Raw genomic sequence first — 27,208 nt, forward strand, 5'->3', positions numbered from 1 at the left:
AGCCATCAGTCTGAAACTTGACAGACAACATCTTGTGGCTATTTTTTACTTCCCCTTTCAACCAATGCCATGATGCATCACCCTACCATTTCTTAAAGGGGTTGTCCCGCGCCGAAACGGTTTTTTTAAAAAATTTTTTAACCCCCCCCCCGTTCGGCGCGAGACAACCCCGATGCAGGGGTTAAAAAAACAAACCGCTCAGCGCTTACCTGAATCCCGGCGGTCCGGCGTCTTCATACTTACCTGCTGAAGATGGCCGCCGGGGTCTGCTTCCTCCGTGGACCGCAGCTCTTCTGTGCGGTCCATTGCCGATTCCAGCCTCCTGATTGGCTGGAATCGGCACGTGACGGGGCGGAGCTACACGGAGGCAGCATTCTGCACGAGCGGCTCCATTGAAGAGAGCAGAAGACCCGGACTGCGCAAGCGCGGCTAATTGGGCCATCGGAGGGCGAAAATTAGTCGGCTCCATGGGAACGAGGACGCTAGCAACGGAGCAGGTAAGTAAAAAACTTTTTATAACTTCTGTATGGCTCATAATTAATGCACAATGTACATTACAAAGTGCATTATTATGGCCATACAGAAGTGTATAGACCCACTTGCTGCCGCGGGACAACCCCTTTAAGGCTATATGACGTTTACCTGTGTGCGCACTTTTTATTCTTCACTGCCTTCTATATTCACCTATATAAACTACAGCCCATAAGTTTACATATTATACCTGTGTGACAGGAGCTGTGTGATCGTCATCAGTAACTGACAGGAGTGGTAGATCCATGTAACAGCATCACACAAACCGAGAAATTGACTACAAAATGAGTAGATAACGCCCAAGTACATCTGAGCTGATCAGAAATGAGGTCACATGACCATCTGAGGGGGGAAGAGGCCAGGAGTTTCAGATAGAAAAGAATAACTAATCAAAATAACACTAGCTTGTGTGTGTAATATATATATAAATAACACACACACACACGCACACACACGCACAATGGCCCTTTAAAAGGTGGAGCTGTCTCGCCTGGAGCCCTTTTGGTTTAATTTGAAAAAACTTGCTTCACAGACAAAACTTATTTTCTAAATGTGACTTATGCAAAAACATATATTCTGTATGTAGCCACCCAGTGGTGCTCCGATGCATTACATCTTCTGGTGTAAACACTGGGCTGTAGTTGGGCGTTTGGATATTCATTCACATACAAGATATTATTAACACAAAGTATTTGAATTTTTTTTAATACTATCATTTGGCATTACAACAAAGGATACCGTATATAAAACAACTGCAGGACGACCCGATGGAAGCCGGGAGAAATCCTTTAACAAGGACAAGTAAACTATACGGTCGCCGGAGCTCCTCTTCTATGTGAAGAATAATCTCATCGCACAATCCAGGTTGGATCTTTTGCTATAGTTACATTTTCAGGGCCCAGAATAGCCGATCCGTGTGTGCACTGACCGACGGCCAAGTATCTGTGGGGGAAGAGAGACGGGAAGGATTTCATTTTTTTGTGTTGCGGTTTTTAGAGGAAGCCATGTTTCTGCAGTTTAACATCCCACCTATTAGCTCTCCTTAAGGCCGCCTGCAGACGAGCGGGTCGGATCCGGCAGCGAGAAATCTCGCCGCGCGATCCGACCCCAGAGCCTGCAGGGGCGAGCGCGTACTCACCCGCGCCTGGCGGCCCCGGCTCTTTGATGTGCCGGCTGCCGCGCAGCCGGCGCATGCGCAGACCGGAGCCGGCGGCCAGGTGAGTGCGTGCTCCGCACAAAATTAGAACATGCCGCGGTTTGTTTGCCGCGCGAGATTTCGCGCGGCCAAACCGCGGCCGTCTGCATAGGAGTGCGTATTGTAATGCACTCCTATGCAGACTTTCAGCGGCGGAAATCCCGCGGGAAATCCCGCGGCGGGATTTCCGCTCGTCTGCAGGCGGCCTAAAGCAAACCTTCGCTTTCAGGACAACATTTTGCCATGAGAACAGTAAATTACCTTCCGATGCCCTCAGATCTGCTTTCGTGTTACATTTTCAGCCATCCAAGATGGCCGAAGCAATCTTCAGACTACCAAATCCCCACAGTGCATTGCTAGTGTTAGATTACCAATGCACTGGAGCTGCTCTGATTGGATAGCACTGTTTACATGATCAGAACTTGCCAATCAGAGCGTAGTGTGCATTATGTAGCTAGAAAATTGCAGTGACCTCATGGACAGCTAAAAACAGGATTGGAGGAGAGCTGCACAGAAGAATGGCAGCAGGTCACATGCCCTCCCCATTCAGTGCAGGGACAGAATTTTGTCCTGAAATCGGGGGGTTGTTTTAAAGAGGTTGTACAGGAATGGAGAAAATATGGTCGCCATCTGTGCAATCGGTCTTAGAATGTAACTAGAAAACTGTGAATGTATCTCTAGATACAAGGGGGTGGGGCCTAATGCCAGACTGTTAATTTCTGTCAGGCTTACTATCCAGCGTAAGGTACACGGCTGTAATGTGAATTGTGCCTGAACTAGCATCAGACAGCATAGGGACACCATTCCTGTTCTGTCCGATCTACTTGTACCCTAAACATTGCATGTCCTACTCGTTCATGGAAATGGATAATAGGACATGCCCTGAGGTTTTTTCATGCAGCTCCTCAGTTCATGCAAAAAAAATGTACATGTGAATAGCCTCATAGGCTATAATGGGGGCCGTGTGCTGTCTGTAGAATACAAGGACAAACGGTTCACAAATACAAGGACAAACGGTTCACAAATAAGGCTATTTGCCTTTGGCCTAACAGGAAAGAAGAGTGTGGCACCGGCACCCTGCCCCCTTCTCCTGCCAAGTCCAGAGTTGCTTAAAACTGGACCATGCAGGCAGAAGATTTGTAAAATACCAGGATGGATCTGGCACATCTTGCTGGACATATTACCACTTTTTCTAACAAAACCTCTTGGCTGGCTTACTCCAGGTCGGTATTTAGTGCCAAAATGTTGGTGCATTTTAAAATGACTCCAGTAATGGGATAACATTTTGTCCAGGGGAGAAGCTATATAAACCGAATGCTGCCTATTATCCGTGATCGACTGCTTTCTGAGGCCCCTCTTCATTCTTACAACATGGCGCTCCTGTAACTACTTTATGTACACTGCAGTTAGGTAGTCAAGACACTGTATGCTGAGTTTTGATTCAGAGCTGCTCATTGGAGCATCACTGGCCAATCAAAGGTGTGTGTAATGTCTTAGACCAGTGTTCCCCAACTCCAGTCCTCAGGGACCGCCAACAGGTCATGTTTTCAGGATTTCCTCAGTGTTGCACAGGTGATGTAATTATTGTCGGCGCCTCAGACATTGCCACAGGTGTTCTTACCATAGGATGTCCTAAAAACATGACCTGTTGGTGGTCCCTGAGGACTGGAGTTGGGGACCTCTGTCTTAGACTACCTGATGCACAGTGAGTCCCAGTGATGCATCAATAGTCTAAGAATTGTCACAGCCGTGTTAGAAGGATGAAGAGGGTTCCCAGGAAGAAGGGGCTTGGCTAGAAAAAGGACAACACCAGATAATATAACGTCCCCCTCCGATCACTGGACAAGTTCTGTCTCAGGACCAGAGGGTTGTTTATATCATATGAAACCATTTAGTGGGCATACTCTTACCACCTTACCTGCTGGCAACATTAATCAGATCAGAATGACTGACAGCAAACAGTTGCTCTCTATGCTTCTGGCGCATGTCATCGGTTACACCATGCAGGAAAACATTCATGCCTACAATGCAAACATTACTGCGTTACAGGAGATTCCAAGTCACCATCAATCCAAGATAAAAGCTCTAACCCGATTATAGAACAGAGGAAGATATGTAATATGGTACAAGTATACGCTGCGCACTCTGCTCAGGGAGAATTAGGTTTTTGCAGCCTGATCCGACTACCGCAAAGCAAGACTTTACAGAATGCGATGGCTACTGCATAGGAGTGCCTTAGTTTCTATGTTGCACACACTGCAGCAAAAATGACATAACCTTTTTCTATAGATCAGTGCGATTGTGACATTAAAAAATATTAAATATATATTTGGTAAAGTAGTACAGAAAAAAAACTAATCTTTAGAAGAAATTATTTTCTGCTGCTATCTTCTGACCGCCGTAACTTTATTTTTTGTTGACATCGGTTGTGTGGGGCTCATTTTTTACAGCACAGGATGTCCTGTAGTTTCCATCGGTGCTATTTTGGAGTGCATATGGCTTTTTGATCACTTTTTGTAACATTTGTAATATGTTAATCTGATAGATCAGACTTTTGTGGACGCAGATTTACTTAGATTCTTTAATTATAAATATGGCAGTAGGGTTTTTTTTTTAAATGACTTTTTAAAATTTTTATTTAAATAATGAAAACAACTTTTTAAACTGATTTTTACATTTTATTGCGCCTCTAAATAAACTGATTTTTACATTTTATTGCGCCTCTAAATAACCTAGTTGCATCTTACTTCATTATACACAGCTATTTCCAAACCAGAGTCACGGTGCAGAACTAGCCTGTTAATGATTTTAGGTTTGCACATTAATACATTTGTGGCATCCTCGGCCATTTGTGCGCCTCTTCCTGAAATCTACGCCACATAGTGTAAATTTCTACTATAACTCACAGCAATTAGTGGTAAAAATTTCAGGAATTCGATGGGCATTTTATAAAAGCTTTGAGGGCAGAGGAAAATGCCGTAAATACTAAACTTTTTGTGTAAGCAGGAGCTGAGCAAAAACTACCAACTTCTTTTAATACATTCAGTCAGGAGAATGCTCGACAATAGTAGCTGAATAGACACAGTGCTCAGCTGGGTACTTCTGCCCCTTCATTTCAGCGAGCGGTAGGGATGTGTAAAGTGCTGCACAATATGTTGGCACTATATATGACGTTTATATCATCTCAGCAACTGGATCTCTCCTAATAAAAACTTCTGACGTGTCATTATAACGTATCGAAAGCTGATTTTTAAAAATTGATGGCCCTTTTAACACGATTATCACTCAAATTAATAGTTGTGTGTAAATATGTGCCCATCGTGCACTATTCGTCCATCGCCAAGTTCAGCTCAGCTTAGAAGCCATCGTCCCTGATAAGAAGGACTGCACACAGTTCTCCGCAGGCAGCGCTCATAACATTCTTTCAGCTGCTGTCCCGCTGGAGACCAATGGGGATGTATTTAGAGAACAGACCACCCGCTGTTCTCTAAATACATGTAAATGAAGCTAGTTAGCTTCTAATGGGCCGATTAGCCCATAAGTACCTAATGCAAAATTATCGATCAAAACTATCAGTTTCTGACAAATTTTGAGCAATTATATGTGTATGTAAAAGGGGCCTTAATTACCCTTAAAGGGGTTGTCTCGCGAAAGCAAGTGGGGTTAAGCACTTCTGTATGGCCATATTAATGCACTTTGTAATATACATCGTGCATTAAATATGAGCCACACAGAAGTTATTCACTTACCTGCTCCGTTGCTGGCGTCCCCGTTGCCATGGCTCCGTCTAACTTCGGTGTCTTCTTGCTTTTTTAGACGCGCTTGCGCAGATCTATCTTCTCCATTCGGCTCGTCTCGGCATCACCGGCATTTTGGCTCCGCCCCCTTGTACGCATCATCGCGAAGCTCCGCCCCCGTCACATGTGCCGATTCCAGCCTCTGATTGGCTGGAATCGGCACATGTGACGGGGGCGGAGCTTCGCGATGATGCGTACAAGGGGATGGAGCCAAAATGCCGGTGATGCCGAGACGAGCCGAATGGAGAAGATAGATCTGCGCAAGCGCGTCTAAAAAAGCAAGAAGACACCGAAGTTAGACGGAGCCATGGCAACGGGGACGCCAGCAACGGAGCAGGTAAGTGAATAACTTCTGTATGGCTCATATTTAATGCACGATGTATATTACAAAGTGCATTAATATGGCCATACAGAAGTGCTTAACCCCACTAGCTTTCGCGAGACAACCCCTTTAAGGTTCGCCCCTAGATTTTGTGGATCTCAGGCTGGAATGTAAGCAGAGATCCACCGATTGCTGAGTGGCACGTAGACTTGTCATTGTTCTGCCCAAGTGCCACACAGCAACCAACAGATCTCCACAGCATAAATGGTGGCCTAATGCACGTACCTTTATCAGAAGGAGCAACTGGAGAGTCCACAGCTGAAAATACTGACAGTTTGGCTTCGTCCAGGTCTTGTGATGTAAACTTTCCAGACCTGGCCCAGTCTATCGCCTTTTCAAATGTGGACAAGGTAGACAATGAACTGGGGTCTCTGTAAAAAAAGGGATTGTGAGACTCCTGTAATACGTCATCTTTACATGATGAAGGATGTTCTTATGCTTACCGATATGAGTAGAATGTGAAGATTCCATCAAAACTCAACTTGGCGCCTCCTCCATAGGCTCCTCCTTTTTCTCGGATCTCCCCGTGGAGGAATTTTGCAGTCATCACTCGTGCAAGTAAACGAAGGCTAAATCAAGACAATTCTTTGTTATGATGGAACTGAAAATCTGGAGACATTTAATCTAAGCAAAAATATGCAATATCCTTAGATATAAAAGAAGAGGCATATTGGCGACACGAGAAAGTAGTCACTTTCTCACCTTTTACACCATCTGGGTAGTTAGTCGGGGACGGGAGATGCTGGTTCGAGTGGAAGAATACACAATAGAAGAATAGTATTGCAGCCACAGGATAAAATCCTAAATTGTATTATGTCTAATTTACTAACAAACATAAGACAGACCCAAAGTCCGATGCTGTAGCATCCTACGTGTTTCGAACTGTATGGTTCTTACGCACAGCATGGACGTATGAGGGCATATGTCACTATTTAAAAACAGCTAGGACTGATAAGATATCCAAATTAACCCATAAAATGCCATATTATAGATAACCATATTGCCTACAAGTAAGCTCAAGCTGTGTGGAGGTGTTGCTCCCCAATATAATTTATACATAAATAAAAAGAAACAGTATTAATGAAAATAAAGTAAATATGGTTTCCAAGTCATGCCATTAGGAACTGTGTTGTCACAATGCAAGATCCAACATGCCTCACAGGAGGGAGGAACTTGCATAGTACATGTGGCACCAGTAGGTAAATAACAGGGTCACCACAACAGAGCTAGTGCGGAGTGGTCCTTTTCAGGGCGATCACCCCCCACCCCTTATGTACTGTATATTTAATAGGGCATAATAGCTACCAGAGATCATTAGGAGCAGATTTGATGATCTCATTCCCTCATTAGAGATCTACACTTGGAACTTTCTGGAACGGTGAAGGCTTGGGCGAGCTGATACAATAGGAGGGGTTAGACAATTTTTTTTTCTCTTTATAATGGCTATGCAATTACCCATTACATTGCTTAATTAGCATTGGTTTTGGTTGCACGCACTGGTGATAGACACTGGTTGTATGCATTGATGAAATTGGCCATATTGTGTTGATTGTACAGAGGTGATGACCATCTTTTTGCACCCCTCTCTGAGAGCAGCATAATGTAGTGACAGCCGCAGTGATATGGCTGCTGTGTGGATCTGTGCAGTAGTTCGAGACATTTTCTTTATAGCAGTGCAGCACATGCATAGAGGATAGCTTAAAACAGTCCCGTATATTCATGAGCTGCAGGCTAGCCACACCCACCTCGCCATCCAGCCAATGATTGACTGCTGTCCGCCTATAACTGTGCATAGAGCTGCCAATCATTGGCTGGAGAGCGGGGTGGGTGTGGCTAGGCTGCAGCTCATCAATATGCAGAACTAGTTCTGTGTGGCTGCTACGAATAAAATGCAAGTTTCTCCAAAACTCCTGCACAGATCCCTACATCAGACTGTAATCACTGTAATCAGAGTGACAGGTACCACTGTACCTTACGGTGCGCTCAGTGAGGGCTGCAAAAACATGGTGAAAATCTCTTTAAAGGGGTTGTCCCGCGCCGAAACGGGTTTTTTTTTTTTCAACCCCCCCCCCGTTCGGCGCGAGACAACCCCGATGCAGGGACGTACAGAAAGCTTACCGGAGCGCTTACCTTAATCCCCGCGCTCCGGTGACTTCTATACTTACCTGTGAAGATGGCCGCCGGAATCCTCTTCCTCCGTGGACCGCAGCTCTTCTGTGCGGTCCATTGCCGATTCCAGCCTCCTGATTGGCTGGAATCGGCACGTGACGGGGCGGAGCTACACGGAGCCTGCATTCTGCACGAGCGGCTCCATTGAAGAGAGCAGAAGACCAGGACTGCGCAAGCGCGGCTAATTTGGCCATCGGAGGGCGAAAATTAGTCGGCACCATGGAGACGAGGACGCCAGCAACGGAGGAGGTAAGTAAAAAACTTTTTATAACTTCTGTATGGCTCATAATTAATGCACAATGTATATTACAAAGTGCATTATTATGGCCATACAGAAGTGTATAGACCCACTTGCTGCCGCGGGACAACCCCTTTAATACATGTTCTACCATATATTTCATTATTGAGCAATAAAGGTTACGTTTTCATTATTGACATTTCTGCAGAGTATGAATTTCTTGGTGGTTTTTGGAATAAGTGGGTGTTAACCAACCGTCTTACTCTCGAATTGGCTATTTTTGTGACTGGAATACACTTTTCCATTACATATTGGTGACAAGTCACTTCTTAAGATTCACATCAAAATTCTCATGTAACACAGACTTTCACACGGATTTATGCTGCAGATTTCAATTTGAAAAGGTGAACTCTGTACTAAAAATCTGAGGCATTAATCAATCAGTGTCAAAATCTGCAAGCCACATGCAGATTCAGAGACAAACTTTGATGCAGATCTGCACCAAAACCTTCAGTGGAAGATCATTATGTGTAAACGTAAGCTAAGACTGTTCACAAAGCAGATTTTGCCTCAGATTCTGCATCAAATGCGCATCATAAAGTGTAGTAAAAAGGTGACCCTCCAGTTTTGGGACAAAATTCTGTCCCAGGACAGTAGGGGGAAGAGAGTATATTACCTGCACTTGTTTTTTTCTGCTGACCCCACCGATCCGTCTGTTCCAGGCCATGTTTTCAGCTGTCCAAGATGGCTGCAGCAATTTTCTAACTACCTGATGCACACTGTGCGCTGTTCTCCGATTGGCCAGAACTGCCCACACCATCAGCACTGGCCAATCAGAGTAGGTATAGTGCATTAGCAGTCCAACACTGCCAATACACTGCAAGGATTAGCTAGTCTGAAGATTGCGTCGGACATCTTGGTTGTCTAAAAATGGGACCTGGAATCAGTAAATAGGAGGGACAGCAGAGAAAAACAACAGCAGGTAATATAGCCGATTCCCGGACAGAATTTTGTCCTAAAACTAGAAAGTCACTTTAACTCTTATAGCATGAATTCCCATTATCTCATTAAGATCATAAACATACAGCTTTAATGTCGGACAATATTAAAAAATATGGCACAGGATTAAAGCTCTTGCAATCTAGTAACGAGCAGGTCAGTGCTCAACTGTCAGAGACAGCGAGGACCTAGAGGAGTGCCACTTCCTCTATTGGATACGGCAATCACTTGATCGCTGGCGACCTTTATCAAACCCCTGATTAGCTCTGCCAGTGACTACTGTCACTACATGGGGATGTTTTCCCCTATAACTGGGGCTCCTATGGATGCCCCTGTTACTGTGGAAAACTGTGAAATTAGAAAAATAATGACAGTATGAATGTCCCGCAGAGGTTTTATATGATGTCATGAGGGACAGAGACGTTAAAGAAAAATAGTTACAAAAATAAAAAGTAAACAAAAATCTGAATACAAATATATTAAAAAGAAAAAAAAGCCCCACCCACTACACTAATTTAAATGGTCACCATGTCCACCCTGTAATCTAAGAGTACACAAATCAAAACAAACTGGGGGGCTCATTCCCGTACTTTGATGTAACTATACTAATTGTAAAAACAAAGTTATGAATTAAACACTTACTTTTGCACGTTACCCCCAACCAGGAAAGAGAACAAAAGAAATAAATTCATTGAAAAAGGTATTCAAAAATAGCTACATTTGTCATAAAAAAAGCATCAAAAATAATTTTGATAACCCAATGGAAAAAAAATTAGAGAAATAAAACCTCCACGTGTATAAAAATCACTAAAAAAGTGCCTGGGTCTTTAGAGGTTAAAAGCAACGGGACATTTTTGCTGCAGATTTCTGCAGACTTGCTGTGGATACTACATGGATTCCGCTGTGAAATCCAAAGTGTGATCACAGCTTTATGGGCAAAAACTTTAAGACTATACAAACGGTGGGGCGACACGAGGATGGGGGTCCACGTCTGCTGCCCTGGAGGATTATTATACTGCAAATGCTTCTGCATTTTATATTTTAAGGTTTTGTGAAAAATAAAAGAAATGACCGGCAACAGAATTCTGGAGCCCAGGAGGCGGTTTTTGCACAGTGAGCGTTCCTGCAAATAAATAAGACAATGTGCGCACTATTGCTTTGATATAAATTACCTTCGCCGGGGTCTTGTGCTAAGACCATCCCTAGATATAACCCTTATAATAACTTTACCTGGCATAGTCAGCATGCACATAAGGGACCGTCCTCACACATTCACCAATATAATTCACCGGGAACGGCAGGCAGAAGTACGTCTTCATCTGACAGGACTTAAAAGTTGGGTCCTAAGTGTAAAAACAAGACTAATGTTATGATATGCAGTATAGTCCAATACAATAATAATAATCTTTATTTGTATAGCGCCAACATATTCTGCAGCGCTTACAAAGACAGGGGGAATACAGAAAGACAAAAGTACAAACATTACAGAACCACGGTTACATAGTAATCAGTTGATGGAAACAATAGGGGTGAGGGTCCAGCTCCAACGAGCTTACATACTACAAGTAATGGGGTGATACAGAAGGTAAAGGGGCTGGAGATGTGCACGGTATGGCGGGGTGGAGAGTGAGGGGTGCTAAACAGACAATGGTCAGACATTTGGCCGTGTGACGGCAGAATCGGTATGACTGCAGGGGGCAGTTGATGGTGGCTGGCAAAAATTGCAGTCAGTAGGTCAGGGAGCATGTTATCAGGCGGAGTACAGAGGGTCTGTTTAGGGAATGCGGTATGCCTCCCTGAAGAGGTGCATTTTTAGAGCACACCTGACATTTTTCGAGTCCTAGATTGCCCGGGTATCCTTTGGTAGTGCATTCCAGAGGACCGGTGCTGCTCTGGCGAAGTCTTGGAGCTCGTAATGAGAAGTTCTAATTAGAGGGGCGCGCAGTCTAGTTTCGTTAGCAGAGCGGAGAGCCCGGGCTGGGTGATGGATTGAGATGAGGGAGGAAATGTAGGGGGCGCTGCACTTTGTGGAGGGCTTTGTGGATGAAGGTAGCAAGTTTAAATTGAACTCTGTATTTAACGGGCAGCCAGTGCAGTGACCGGCACAGGGCAGAGGTGATACAAAAAAAACCAAAAAAACTCAACTGCCAACGGCACTTGGCTGGTTTTCCCATAAGCAACATTGGTTATTATCCCATAATCCTTTGTGAGGTTTTTCCTTATATAAAACCATGACCACTAATGGAGCTGCAATAACGAAGAAATGATCACAGATTCATGTCACTTTTTGTCCAAGCACAACAGTAACACAATGGACACCAAATAAAGAGGTTATCCAGGGAGGCATATATACTTACCTGATTCGGCACCTCCACTGGTCACATGGCATGAAGTCTTCCTCTCCTTGTTGGTGATGTCATCACAGGGGTGCTGGGTTAACAGGCTCAGTTCAATAACTAAGCCAGGCCCTTCTCTACCATGGCTGATTTAAAGACAGAACACAGTGGACTGGCTTAGTTGTTAAAGTGGAGCGAAAAGGCAGCCCAGTGTGATGACATCAATTGTGATAAGGGGAAGGAAGACTCCATACTACAAAACTTAAGAATCGGGCAAGAAACGGATATGCCAGCAAGATTTCTGGATAACCTCTTTAAGGCCATGTTGACGAAGGTAAACATTGTCAGACCTGTGTCAGATATTTCCTTGTGAATCTGGCAATTAAACCTGCAGCAGAAAACCAAGGCAAAGACTTTGAATTTTGCATGTGGATGAGCACACGGACTTGGCCTCGAACAATGGGGAAGATCCACATGCAGCTGCCATACATAGATAAGTGGTGGTCTAACAATACCAATGCACTATGAGGATTAGGTAGCCTGAAGATTGCATCAATCATCTTAAATGGCTTAAAACAGGATAGAGAACCAGCGGATCGGAGGGGCACTGGAACACAACAAGAACTGCAAGTAGCATAGCTGCCTCCTTCGGTTCCAGGATAAGATTTTGTCGCAAAGCTGAGAATGTCACTTTAACTTTATTCAACTTATTTTACTTAGTCCCCACATAGGACTTGAACATGTGATTACCAATTGCTTACACTTCAGCATTGCAGTATGTTGTATTTCTGCAGGCAATCTATTAAGCCCCGCCACAGACCACAAGCACATCTTAATAGACAGAAATACACGTTATCTGTGGCAGCCTTCACAAGGCCTCAGACTACCAGGATATCTGAACAGCACCCTACAATCTAATTGCAGGAGGGTTGTTTGGGAGACAGAAGGAGCCCCTTTCTTCTGTTGGGCCATTTAAACACATAACAGAATTGACAGAGGCATTTAAATGATTATCAGCTGCTAACAGAGTTGGCTCCGATCACGGTTGCTGCTCCTAGGACAGCTCATTACAGAGAGTGTACAGATATGCCATCTTACATAAAGGGGTTAAATAAGCAACTTACGTGAATTAACTTTCTGCAACCTTTGTGTGACCCATCAGCCAAATAATCGGGATGTAAAGATTTCTAGAAATGAAAACAAATGTGACTCTATAAATAATAGTAATAATTGTGTAGTTATCACCAATAATATCAATTGTCACAATCCTATACTTGGCTCTAATGTCGGCTTCCTTACGAAATCAGCTCAGGGCACAACACCACCAGCCTGACAGCTGATTGGTGTTGGACAGAGCGACGGGCCCTCGATGGATCAACTATTGATGAGCTAGCCTGAGGATGGGCCATCGATAACTTTATAACTGGACAAGCCCTTTGAAATGACAGAGGTGTTGTATCAGCCTGTGGTGGAGTCCCATATACGATAAGCTGTACAACTGACATTTAGGAGTGATTTTTGGGCCCAATATCACAAACTGTCTCCTTCATTTTCTACCTTAGCATTTGACATTGTGCCGTACCTCAACAATATGAGGTCGAACCGGTTTGCGCTCTTTTTTATTCCTGTGGATTCCAGCCAAAAAGTGTTCCACTTCCTTTGCTGCGGCAGACATCTGCTGGGGTGTAGCATTCACCGAGCACCTAATTGGGATAGGAGACAGAATTTAGGCAATCTTACTGTAATGCAGAATATGGGTTTTCGTAAATTCAGCTGTAGGAGGTTAAAATACTAAAAGGACATCACTTGCCTACGATGACCATTCTGCGGCCAGAACTGTGATGTTACTACAGGTGACATTATGTACAACAGGACTGACAACAGTGACACGGGGCTGTAGTTTTACTGATTTAGTCATATGGCATATCTACAGGATATACCATAAATGACTGATAGGTGGGTCCTGCACCTCTCCAGAATGGGTACCCCCAACCCTCATTACACCTGGTGAAATGGCCTCTGCATCCCAGTGGACAATAAATGGAGTGGTGGCTGTGTAATATTACCTTCTGCAGTGTTCTTCCTCAGATCTGCCATTTCCCAGCCCTTCTTCGGTCTTCCAATATGGCAACAGCTCTCCTCTCACTACCCAGTGCAAACTGTGCACTGATAGTCTGAAAGAACAATGCCTCTACAGCGCCACCTATTCGAAGGCAGCATTCCTGCAAGTCAATGTCTGATCTTTTAAGAGGCCTTGTAACAGTGACTGGGAATATAAGCCAAAGCCAGGGTTAAAAAGGTCAGACATTGACCTGCAGGAATGCTGCCTTCTAATGGGTGGCGCTGTAGAGGCATTATTCCATCTTCACATTTGCATAAAATTTCCCAGAGGAACATGCATGGTCTTATAAGTCTCCTCCCACCTACTATATGCTCTCCCTCATGAGAAACTTTGCCCCTCCTAATCTGCTAGCCTGAGGCACATCACATCACTTATGAATTGACCATCGTAGCTCACTTGAGCAGACAGCAAGTGTTCTGCATCAACTGTCTAAGACGCCACCGACACACAGTAGTTTTTAACAAGGGAATGGACTTTTTGTGCAACTATCAATACAGTGTGCATCAGTTAGTCAGAAAACTGTGGCGGCCATATTGGAAACTGTGGTCTGGAAAATGGCAGGTCTATGGTACAAGATAAGAGAGAGAAAAAAAAACACAATATGTAAAATTTCTCCCCCATTCCAATCCCACGGACAGGAGTGTCGCTTTTATATCCCTGGTTGCAGATTACAAATATGACCAGACATTGAAAGGCTACAGTTGGGTCAGACTGATTCTATGGTAGACTCTGAAGTCCTATATACACAGTAAAGCCTCATTTTGTAGATCTACTATGTAGCGCAGCACTTTACCTTATGCTGTCACTCAGTAGTAAGTATTTCCTAATACGTGACATCTTCCGTAATAATGGAGTCAGATCTGACATTTCTGCAATTCTTTTCATCATTCGGACCTATTGGTAAGGTAATTTAATAAAACCAAGTCATGTGAAGAAAGCCGTCAGCAGCTAAACAACCAAATGTTAAGACCAATGACAATGCAGTACTGAAGTTTCATCACCTGATCCATTCCGTTGAAGAGTTCCTGAAGTTCTCCGGCAGGAGTCAAAGTTCGACTGGCTCGTATAGCAGCGTAACTGTGGCCAGAATCTGGAATGCTGTTAGACATCTCTTGGGCGCTCATCCTCACCAAAACTCGAAGCCGTTCCTCATCATCAAAACGGGGTCTGAAAGGATAATAAAACTTGCCATTAACCCTTTCCCGACAGCCATAAGGCTATATACATACTAACCGCTGATGTCCCCTGCAGTTAGCATATATACATGTCGGCTGCCATAGCCGTTTATCAGCAGCGGTCTGCCATGCTGTCCTCATCTTCAGTTCCCCGCTGACCTCTGCCTCCTCTTATCCTGCCCAGCAATAACCCAGCCAATCAGCTTGGTTTCTGAAGAGATGACAAGCTGCTGATCACCCTCATCGTCCAATCATGGTAATCAGAGAAATGTTTGCTTAAACTCATCATGGCAGTTCTAAGTCCTTTTACACAAAATGACTATAGTTCAGTTCATCGTTTGATTACATAAAACGATCTTTCAGTTTCGCACAAACTAGGGCTGAGCGATTAATTGCCGTTTAGGCCGCCTCCAGACGGCCGGGTTGGATTCTGCTGCGAGAATTCTCGCAGGGACCAGCGAGGCACTCACCTGCTCCCGCGGCTCCAGCTCTGTGATGTGCCGGCTGTCACCCAGCCGGCGCATGAGAACCAGAGCCAGCGGCCCGGGGAGTGACATTTCTGTGCGGGGCTCTGCCGCGATTTGTTTTTCGCATGGACAAATCACCGCCGTCTGCATAGGATTGCGTTTTATAACGCAATCCTATGGTAGCTTCCACGGGCAGAAATTCTGCAGGAAATCCTGACGCTGAATTTCCACCTGTGTGCAGGAGGCCTTAGATGCCTCTCGATTCTCTTAACACAAAATTATATTTTGTTTCTGTAAAATGGCAGTACTGTGCGGTCATATATGACAAAGTACACAGTGTACATTCCCATAGGCTGTTGGCTTCACCCAGGCAACATCCGCACTAAATTAGGCTACTTCTGGCGACTAAGGGGGTCGTCTGTAGCCGATCCTGAAGCGCGTGCCTCCGTGTCCTGCCCGCCCACTTGCAGTGTAAAGCAGGCTGCCTGACTCCACCGCTACCAATGCTCTATATCAGCCTTGTACCAAGAATTACCAGCTCTCGCCCGTCACGCTATACGTCCGCTATAGCACAGCGGAAGCATAGCGTGAATACGCGCCCCACCCACCACTGGCCGCGTCATATGATGCTGGCGGCGTGTCACGAGACGTCGCCGGCATGTAATGCGCTGTACTGCACATGCACGTCGGCAGTGTCATGTGGGAGCTGCACAGCAGGTCCGGAGGCGAGCATCTGACAAACGTTCTGTATAAAAGGACCCCAAGTCTCCTTCATTCCCCTTCACTCCAATCTGAGCTGTCAAAGGAGACAGATCTGAGCTGCAAAAAATATAATCTCATGCGACACTACATAACTATATGTACTCCTAGTATATAGGTATACATAACACACATTGTAGCCCCTTCTGTCCCCCTTAGCAATTTGGTTAGGTAGGGAAAAAAAAAAAAAGACCACCACATTAGGGTGTATAAAGCCGTCCACGGTATATGCTGGGTATGGAACTGTCTTTGTTTACATCTTAATGTCACTTTTGACATTGAGACAGAAACCTAAGAAGGGCAATTTATGATTTCCCAGAGGAACATCTTAAAATGTAGAGAATCCCACCAAGTAAATTAAAATACCTGTTAAATATTTCACTCCATAGGTGCATCATGTCAGGCATATTTCTGTCCAAGCAGATAGATGAAAACAGCACCCCCTAGTGGTACAAAAACAGATAATTCACATGAAAGGTTCAAGCAGTAAAATCTTTTTCTCAGATGTTCATTAGGGAACAGAGTGAAGACATTGGGTATAGCTCCTGCCACTAGGAGGCGACCACTAAGCAAAGGAATAGTTGACTCCTCCTACCAGCTATACTCCTCCTGCTGTCACTCCACTACATCAGTTTGTACACAAGTAGTAGGAGAGGAAAAGTCCATAGACTAACCGAATATATAACTCAAACCCTACATACAACTAAGCTAAGTAGTGAAGGGGTAATCTCGGAACAGAGAAGCAGCCGGTTTCTCCCAAACAATGGGCGAGTGCCGTGTCCCCCCATGAACATCCGAGAAAAGAATTTTACGGTAACAAAAAATGCAGTTTTTCCAGCTGTGTCATTGGAGGACACAGTGAAGACCTTGGGACATTCAAAAGCAGTCCCTAGGAGTGGGCCGGCAATACCCATGAGGCGATCAGGGTACTGCAGCCTACAGAATCCTGTGAACAACAGCAGTGACAGAAGATGCAAAAGTAAGCTACACTATAAAACTTTGTGAACCTATGAAGTGAAGACCAGATCGCAGTCTTCCAAACCTGGAGAGCAGAAGCGTTAGGGGGACACCATCCAGGATGCACCTACCGCACATGTGGAGCCATGACCCGAGGAGGAAAATTCCTGCCCTTGGCACGATAGGCCTCTGTGATCACTGACCTGATCCAGTGGGTTATGGTGGACTTGGAGGTCACCAGACCTCTACGAAGAGCCGTCAGGGACGAGGATTGAAGAATCCGAATGGCAGAAGGATTCCGTGCGAGAGAGAAAGACGCACAGACTACGTCAAGCTTGTGCAGATGATCTGAGGCGAGTGAAGGTTCCAGACAGAAGGAGGGCAGAACGTTGTCCTTGTTGAGGTGGAAAGGCGAAACTGCCTTTGAAAGAAAGGGCGGAGGACTGCCTTGTCCTGATGAAGCATTAAAAAGAGGGTGTTGCATGATAACGCAGCAGATCGAAGTAATGGCTACCAGGAGGGAAAGCTTACAAGATAGCAGACGGAGGGAAATGTCACATATTAGCTCAAAAGGGGACAATTGTAATGCATCTAGGAACAAATTGAGATCCCAAGGTAGTGATGGGAAATGGTAAGGAGGGGCAGCATTTTCCCCTTCCTGATGAAATGTATGACTTGCGGATTTGGAAGCCAGGAGGCATTGGAAAGAGATTGATAGTGTAGAGACTTGACCTTTTAAGAAGCCGAGGCTCAATGCCATACCCACGCCTGACTGGAGGAAGGAAAGGATTCTATGAATAGAAAAATGCATGAGTCGGAGATGTTGCTGCTCATCATATCTGAAGAAGGACTTCCATATTCTATGGCAGATGTGAGAGGAAGGTGGTTTTCTGGGCCTAAACATAGTCCAGATAATGGGGTCATAAAACCCCTGCGCTTTCAAGATTACAGATTCAATAGCCATGCTGTCAAATGAAGTGCATGTAAATGCGGATGAAGAACTGGGCCCTGCCACAGTAGATCCTGTCTGAGTAGAAGAGACCAAGGTCTGTCAATCAGAAGACACACGATTAACATGCCAAGGATGCCCTCCATCTTGGCTTTCTTCAGGAGCCGTGGAATTACATTGGTGGAAAGGCGTACAGTAAGGAGAACTGCTTCCATGGCATCACTAAGATGTCCACTACAAATACTTGAGGATCGCGAGTCTGTGACACAAAGATCAGAAGATGACTGTTGAGTCTGCATGCCATCAGATCCATGTCCAGCACGCCCCATGTGGTGTATATGCCCATGAAGCCTTCCTCATGTACACAGAGCAGATGACCAAGAGCTTAAAAGACAGGCAGGTGGCTTAGAGTTCCAGTACATTGATTTGGAGGGACAATGCTGAGTCGGTCCACTATCCCTGCACTGTCAAGCTGTTGAGGATCCTCCTCCGGCCTAAGATTAGAATCCGTGGAATTCACTTTCCAGCAAAGGTGGGGAAAAGACCTTGATCAGTACGTCATCCAGATAAGGGATCCCCACGATCCCCCAGGAATAAAGCATCACAACAGATAAGGCCTTTGTGAATACTCAGGGAGCTGTTGGTAGGCTGAACAGCAAGGTGACGATTTGAAAATGATTCGAATGGACTGCAATCCGAAAAAAGCACTGGTAGGACTGGCAAAACGGGATGTAAAGAAAGGCATCCTTGATGCCCATCGATGATAGACATTCACCTTGATCCATAGAAGCAGTCACAGCTCTAATGAAAAGACCTATTCGGATGTGGCCCTACTGACCCAGGATGAAGCCAAGAGAAGGCAGAGGGCCTACCAAGTCGTCTGGAAAGTTGACTTGGCAAAGGATATCATGCTGGTTCTTAAAAGATGACGCAGAAAAAGGAGCATCCATCGATGGTGGGGAAGCCCACTTTTTAATTGATTCCTCAGGGAACAGATGCATTACATCCATGCTTGAGGAAACGTTTATGTAATAAGGGGAAATGACCGTAGTACTGTGGGCACCGCGCCACCGAAGTTTGTCACATGGTCGCACAAAACAGTAGCAACCAAACTGACCATCGGTCGAAAAAAAAACACAGTGAAGACCTTGGGACATTCAAAATCAGTGCCATGTTCAGTTGGAACACCCCATGAACGTGGCACAGCCCAGGGAAGGCCACCCCCCAATGGAGCCAAAACCCGAAAGTTAACAGCACGTCGGTTCGCAAGGGAACCAGCCACACATGGGCCAGGAAGCCAAGGAAGGGGAAACGAGATGGGAGAAGGACAGGAGGCTGGGATAAGGCAAGCTATGGGCCATCATACTTTCCTTCCTGAAGGGAAGTGCCACATGCCATGGTATCAATATACTGCCTGATCCTTTGTGGTTTCTCGCCTGCTTTTGGTGAGGGAGCCCAGGAAATTCAAGCGAAAGAATATTTCACTGGTGAGTCACAGAAAGGTTAGGGCTTCTCTGTTAAACCTTGGCTTCGGGGAGGTAGGGCAACCCTGTTATCCCTCTTCAGTAGTGTAGTAGGTGGTCAACTTTTCCTTTACTTAGTGCCCGCCTCCTAGGAGCTATATCCAAGGTCTTTGCTGTGTCCCCCAATGGCACAGTCAAGAAATATTTATTTTAGCCTTGAAGAGTTCAGAACAAATAGTCACAGAGCAACGGATGAGAGAACGTTTTTTTTGAGAAAGTGAGAGTAGGGTAAAGTTGCTGGTATCTCTGCGCAGTCAACTCACCTGTTCGTAAGTGTCCATGTTGGAATCATCTGATGCGACGTGTGGAGAGACGGCCATCCCTCCTGTCGTCAGCTCCATCTGCTGTGCTTGTTCTCGGTAGTTATATACACCGCAGCCCATTCTGCAGAGAACAACCATATCAATCATCACATAAAACATATCAATACCAACATTATAAAAAATAAGTCATAACTAAGAGCTGTATGTCTTCACTAGAAAATAAAAATTATTTATGTATAACATATGTAGCAGAGCTGATCTTGTTATTCAAATGTGGTTGTACCAGGATCACAAGTTATTCCCTATCCTATGGATAGAAGACAACTTGCTGATCAGTAGGGATCTCACCGCTGAGACTGCCACCGATACCAAGAACAGGAATTCCGTGGTCTCAGTCTTTATTACTGTAGGCTTACTGTCCCAGTGTCACGCTAACGCGCTGCCAGTCTTCATTTGCAATGGGACTAGAGACAGCCGAGCTGTAAGCACTCAGGTATTTCAGTCAGCCTCAGTAAAATGAATGGAGAGCAGACTGTGCATGCTCAGACAGCGCTTCATTCATTGTTACGTCACTGCCGGTGAGAGAAGCATCCCTGCATCTTAGCAGGGAGATACCCACTGATCAGCAAATTATCACCTATCTTGTGTAGAGGATAACTTGTGATCCTGGCACAACCCTTTAAACGGGTTCAAAAGAGCTCAGAGTTAAAGGGATTCTGTACTTTAGATAATCCCTACTTTTACGAATGGTCCCTTGACAGTGTCCTCCCTGTTAGGACCCTCAACAAACAGCTGTGATTTGTGGGGAAATCTGGCAGTAAGGGTTCCATTTCCCTGCAGTGCCTCCACAGGAGAGCTGATGTATTACAGTATCCATTCACATTAATGGAATTTCTGTGCAAAAGCAGTTTAGCAGGGGCTGATCGTAAAGCACAAACGGTACTATGACCATTTACTTGCCCAACAATCAGACTGTGTAAAAGGAATCAGCTGATGAATGAGCAAATGCCAGTTTTAACGGAAAATAAAACTGCTCACTGATTGGCTGTATAGCTCCCTGTATGAACACAATACAGGGATAACTTGCTGATCAGTAGATCTCACAACTGAGGCCCCCACGATATCAACAGAGGGTCCCATGGATCCCCTCTGTCTGGGTCTTCTCCCCCCACAGTGACGTCAGAATGAATGGAGAGTCGGCTGAGTATGCGCAGTCGGGCGCTCCATTCCATTTCCTCCTCACTGTGCGGGATGCAGTACATATTGAGGACAATGGGGGAAACCGGACCCCGTTTTCTGGATCAGTTGAGGTGTCAGTGGGGAGACCTCCACCGATCAGCAAGTAATCCCCTATTCTGTGAATCTGGGATAACTTGTTATCCTGATACAACCCCGTTTGTTACATTGAGACAAGAATTCAGCCAGCCACTGAGGAGAATCCGCACCTTTCCAGACCTTACAGCCCAATATTAGTTCTGGAGCTCTACTGATTGTCTCGTGAATGAATGGGAGCAATTTTCAAAACCTACTGGAAAGCTTCACAATACAGTGAAGATATTATAAGGCTAGACAATCTCTTAATAAAGAGGTTGTCTGTGGTTTTAAATAAAATTGGGCATTCGCAGGATACTTTATACAATGAAGAGATAAACAATATTCGTCAACAGTATCCCTGATCCTGTATCTGTCGATACTGCAGTAATGACAGCCAATCACTAGACTCAGTAGTAACGTTTGCAAGAACAGTAATTAGCTGCAACGGTCTTGTGATTAATGTACATGACATCTGAACTGGTGGGAATAGGAGCAACACCACTGAATAGGTGATTATAGTTACTATCTATCTATCTATCTATATATAGAAGTATATTACCTGCAGTAGTTCTGTGTTGTTCCTACAATCTGCCGGCTTCGGGACCCTTTTTTGGGCAGTTCAAGATGGCTGCTGCAATTTTCTAACTATCTAATACAGACTGTATACTGCTCTCTAATTGGCCAGCACTGATCATGTGAGTAGCTGTGGCCAGTAAGGCTACCAGTGCACTATAGCTGATTTCTAACATTTCAATACACTGTGGGAAAGAGGTAATCTGCGTGTTATCTTGAACAGCTGATCTGTAAGCAGCAGATTGGACAGCTGGCAGAGAAGAACGAGTGCAGACAACATACCCCTGGGCCCCATGTAGTCTTGGAACAGAAATTTGTCCCAAAACCAGAGGGTCGCTTTAACGTCCATGGTTTTAGAATGAACAAGCAAAAATCTATGTGACGTTTGGGTGTCGTTGCAGGATTTGGCGCCATAGTATATATAATACAGCAACATTACAACCATCAGGGCGGTATACAACACACCACTTACTTTGATATAACGGAGCAGAACAGAGGCACATAAGGCTTAAGCTCTTCAGGAAGGCTATTTAGGCTGGAGATCGCTCGGAAATAAACCATACCATTCGTCGGCTGGGCAGAATACTGGACAGGAACCTCCCCTGTAATTCAACACGTGTGTGTTAGTGAGTACACAACATATAGAGAAAAGACCGACAGCAAGCATACACTGAATGGCCACTTTATTAGAGACCCCCATATAGTTGCACATTGCATCTTCTTTGGCCTTCTGATCTGCAGCAATTCGTCGTAGTGTAGATTCTACAAGGTGAGGAAATTGTTCTGCTGGATTAATCGGCCCCTGCGGACAGAAAGCATCTTGTAGTTGTTGTAGACTAGATGGAGGCGCTGACATGTTCTGACCAGCTGACAGGAAGAGGTCATCGATTCATGCAACAAATTCTGACCTCCCATCAGCATGGGGCAACAGAAATCTGGAGTCATCTGACCAGGCGATATTCCTCCCACTACTCAGTGATACAATTTTTGTGCTCTTTTGTTTGCTGGAGTCTCACCTCTCTGCTTCTTAGACATAATGGCGCTGGAACTGGTCGTCTTCTGTTATAGCCCATCTGTGCTAAGGAATGGTGAGCTGTACATTGGGATAAGTCGGTCGGCGGATCGGTGTCGTACTCAGCTGTTCCAGACTATGCAGCTCCTGTTAATCACTTCATCCTCTGACCCCTTTCAGCGATGAATTGTTTCCATCCACAGGGTCCCCATTTTACTTGACGTTTACCTAAGGCACGTCATTCTCAGTATACCTGCTACACAGCGTTACACAAGAAAACCCCACGCGGTTGGCAGTGGCATCCTGGCCCCGGCTAGTCTAGCACCGATGACCCGGTCTCATTGGAAGTCACTCAGATCGCTGGATTTTCTCATCTAACATGGATTCACACTGAAACTGATCCACGGAAAACTGGTTACGTGATTTTATGCTGCATTCCGGGGTCACGGGAATAATTTTCATACAAGGAAGCACAATTGTGAAAAGGTCGGGTACCTCTAATAAAGGGGCCATTTATTGTATGTGCATACAGTCCATTTAGCAATCCTTTAAACCTGCATTGCACCAGGTCACATAGAATATACATATCACCTGCATAAGCCAATTCCAGGTCTGTATGTGGGATTGTTGGCTCAATATCAGATACTTTGAGTGCTGGGAGACAAGAAGCATCCTGGGGTTTACTTTGTAACTCTAATAGCTCTAAGCCTGTGGATGAACAAAGATATACAAGAACAGTTAAGCTTAACTATGCAAATATAGTAGTACAACAGCCTGGATTCAATATTAAACTGGGCCGCTGCACTACAGACAGAGCCATCTGCTTTGGACTACATCTGTAATGACAGCTGGCCCAATATCAGCCCATTGACAGGGATCGCGAACCCAAACAAGCCCTTTTAGGGGAACCTGTCCCATTTCCCACCGCACCATAACTTAGTTTCTGGTGCTGTGGGGATGTGACAGGTTCCCTTTAATTGTTTAATGCTCCATAACATACAGTAACAAAGCCTGAATATCCATGACGTATGGAGGGCAATCTGGGTTCAATCCTGCTCTATGCAATGCGGGTGCCAATTGTTCTTACAGCTAACACCCGCCTGCAACAGTTGCGATCAGCACTACCGCTGATCGCAGCTGTTAAGTCTTATTAAATGTCGCTGTCAATTCTGATCATGGGCTGCCGTTCGGTTACCACAGTAGCCGGGTACGTTCTGAGAGACCCCAGGGTTGCCATTGCAGATCGCCTATCAAGCCGTGTCTGTAGCGTGGCTTGATAGATTGCCTGTCACATTGCAGTATAATGTAATACTATGGTATTGTATCATACTGCAGGAGCAATCAAACCATCGCATGGCCATGATCCCTAAAAATGTAAAAAAAAAAAATCCGTTTTAAAAAATTATATTATTTTTATATATATATAAAAAAAAAAACACAAACATCTTTTCTTCCCATATTTATAATTACAAAGATCTAAAAAAAAAAAAAAAAAAAAAAAGAAGACTCCACAACATATTTGGTATAGATGCGTCCATAAAAGTCTGATGTATCAGAGTAACGCATTATTTACCTCGCATGGTGAATGGTGTCAGAAAAATAAAGAAAAGAACACGTCAGAATAGCTTTTTTTGCTCAACCAGTCTCCAAAAAAAAAAAAAAAGTAATGGAAAGCAATCAAACAGAATTTCTGCTTTGTTATGAACTGCCCATAAGGCTGCTACCATCTGCATAGAGTGGGTCATCACCCAGAATGGGGGCTCCCTGTTCTTTGAGTGGTATTCAAATCTGTCTCCTATGGACATTAAGCTAAAATTGGTTTTGTATGGTGTCTGTAGGAGCGATATATATAGCCTGAAGGAGGAGCAAACACTTTTTGGACTTCGTATCTGCCTCTTATGACAGCAACTATACCCAAGGTGTGTGTCCCTCAATGAGATGGACAAGAGGCCACAATATATATTACATTTTACCTTTTTCATATACTTGTTTTCGCTCCTCTTCAGCCAAGGCTTTAACCTTCTGGTTCAGTTTTTCGTTTTCCAGTTGAGCTTTCTTCTCATAGTAACTTTCATCAGGACTCATAGATAAAGTCATGGTGTGCAGATTATCCTGTAATACAGTATAAGAACGAGATGAAAGCAGTCTACCTGCCGTCCACAACCATGTACATTATCTGTTCAGTCATAAAGCAACAGAAGCATGTAATGATATCAGGATAGAGACCTAGGGATTAAAGAGAACACACTTTCTTGGCAGGAATCCACTGGAATAATGTTCATAATCCAAACACACGATAACATAAATAGAGGACCAAATACACACTGAGCAATCGCAGTATTAAGAACAGCTACTCAATAACGGGTTGGCCCACCTTTTTGGGTGAGCACTGGGGTCGGGGAAGAATTCCTTAAGATACTGTAGGCTATAAATCGCCTGCTGACAGGTCCCTGTAGAGTTCACCATTCTAGGATTGTGGTATTATGACCGACAGTCCTACCTAGGCCATGCCAGGAAAACACTCCCCAGACCATGCCACCACCACCACCACCACCACCACCGGGCTGTTGAACCCCAACGATTCAACTATTGCATACGGCTTCATGCTGCTTTTGCCATCTTTGGACCGGTCATCCATGTGGTTTAGGAAATAGGACTAGTCACACCAGACGACCTTCTGCCATGAATCCAAGGTTCCTGGGCCCATGCAAGGCGTTCTTGGTGATGACACGAGTCATCAGTTGTACCCTTGTCGATCTTCAGCTACTGAACCCCAGTTGACGAAGTAACGCTGAATGGTCATTGTGGAAGTTAGTCTAACTCCCCTACTGTTGTACTGCTGGGTCAGTTGGTTCACTGTGACACATTGCTGCTGAGATACCAGATGTGCCACCCGACGCTTGCCTCTAGGATCTAACACACAAGGTCTGTTGCTCTGAACTTCTGCTCATAGTTCAACAAGCCTTGGTACACTTTTGATACTGTGGTTCAGGAACCGCCAACAAGTGCAACTGTTTCAGAAATACTGGCACCACACACCCCTCTGGGCACCAACAACCTGCCTACAGTCAAAACTGTTATGGGAATGAATAATATTACAGAAGATTTCACTGGTTTGCTTCAGATTGGTTATAATGAGACGCTTCATGCATGAATATGTGTTTCTGAACTCACGGATACTCCCCATGAGCCCCCATACCCTTCTACTTTATTGATGGGAAGTACAATACAGTTATACTGAATATGACGCACCAATTATATGCATACCCCTCCCAAAATCATAACAATTCATGATTGGCCTAGTATGTAATGACGCTGATGATTAACATATGTTTACGCCCCAGGTCTATGTTGCTATGTAAATACGTAATTCCTATATACCCAAGTAGCAACGGCTTTATTAATATTCCAATCTGGGCCAAGGAATCCAAGGGAGGAGATAAGGAGCAGCCCCCTTTTTATGAGCAGTGGGCATTGTAGGTCTTTCTCATAAGAAACACATCTCAGGACCTTGTTAAGTCCTGGGAATGGTGTGTAGGAGTGTATTGCAGATACCAGCACAAGAATGCAACACACATACTGTGTACAGTATTGAACCAGTTAACCATTTCACTGCTAGCTATTTTCTATGAAGGTGGATATATGTTTACATAGACTGATTTAAGAAACACATTTATATTATTATTACTACAACACCACGTACACGGGCATCATGTGGTACCAGGTTACTGATCACATATTGCCATATGCCAGCCATTCCTAATGCATTGATTGTTTAAGTATATACACGTTCATTCCTCCATTACAAAAATCAGAATGTTTGACAAAGATCTGTAAAAACAAGAAATGTTGCAATTTTTAAAAAATGGAAACAAACAGATATACAGTATAATAGTCGCTCTATTCATGCTGTCACGTGTTTGGATTATGGACGTTATTCCAGTGGATTCCTGCCAAGAAATGATGCCAAGTCAAGAAAGTGTCTTATCTTTATTTGCTAGAGCTCTGTCTTGATACTAAATTCATAATAATAATAATGAATACAATAGATGCATTCGGGGTTTACATGAATTAGCAGCAGACCTTCAAGCTCAGTTTAGGTTTCTGTTCTCCTGCTATGTTATGGGAGCATGAAGAGGGAATCTCTGCTTAAATAAATCCAAACTATCACAGGACCGAACGGTGCTGGATGGACTATAAGATGGTCAGCCTGGTTTCCAATATACCTCTAATTCATCCAGGTTTACAAGACAGATCTGCGCCGCAGGACATCAATGGAACCTCTGACATAGATGTGAACAGAACATATGACATAATCACACATAGAAAAAAAATACATTTGCTAAAAGTTTTAGGAGGTTTTCCTTAAAGGGGTTGTCTCGCGAAAGCAAGTGGGGTTATACACTTCTGTATGGCCATATTAATGCACTTTGTAATATACATCGTG

At 44.5% G+C, this 27,208-nt stretch overlaps 1 protein-coding gene across 2 annotated transcripts in view; it reads right to left on the reverse strand.

Moving 5' to 3' along the window:
- Positions 1-1,220: 1,220 nt before the first annotated feature.
- Positions 1,221-27,208, reverse strand: part of PITRM1 (pitrilysin metallopeptidase 1) — a 56,269-nt gene continuing 30,281 nt past the window's right edge. For both annotated transcript variants that reach the window (XM_066585597.1, XM_066585598.1), the window contains 14 exons: positions 24,735-24,873; positions 23,353-23,469; positions 22,222-22,351; positions 19,863-19,983; positions 16,537-16,613; positions 14,771-14,936; positions 14,563-14,663; positions 13,230-13,350; positions 12,772-12,834; positions 10,542-10,654; positions 6,349-6,474; positions 6,131-6,276; positions 3,645-3,747; positions 1,221-1,473 (listed from right to left, as the gene is read on the reverse strand). In XM_066585597.1, coding sequence (XP_066441694.1) covers positions 1,380-1,473; positions 3,645-3,747; positions 6,131-6,276; positions 6,349-6,474; positions 10,542-10,654; positions 12,772-12,834; positions 13,230-13,350; positions 14,563-14,663; positions 14,771-14,936; positions 16,537-16,613; positions 19,863-19,983; positions 22,222-22,351; positions 23,353-23,469; positions 24,735-24,873 — 1,617 coding nt within the window. In that variant the 3' untranslated portion in view covers positions 1,221-1,379. The remainder of the gene's footprint in view (positions 1,474-3,644; positions 3,748-6,130; positions 6,277-6,348; positions 6,475-10,541; positions 10,655-12,771; positions 12,835-13,229; positions 13,351-14,562; positions 14,664-14,770; positions 14,937-16,536; positions 16,614-19,862; positions 19,984-22,221; positions 22,352-23,352; positions 23,470-24,734; positions 24,874-27,208) is intronic.

This window comes from Eleutherodactylus coqui, chromosome 12 (assembly GCF_035609145.1).
Source record: "Eleutherodactylus coqui strain aEleCoq1 chromosome 12, aEleCoq1.hap1, whole genome shotgun sequence".
NCBI lineage: Eukaryota > Metazoa > Chordata > Amphibia > Anura > Eleutherodactylidae > Eleutherodactylus > Eleutherodactylus coqui.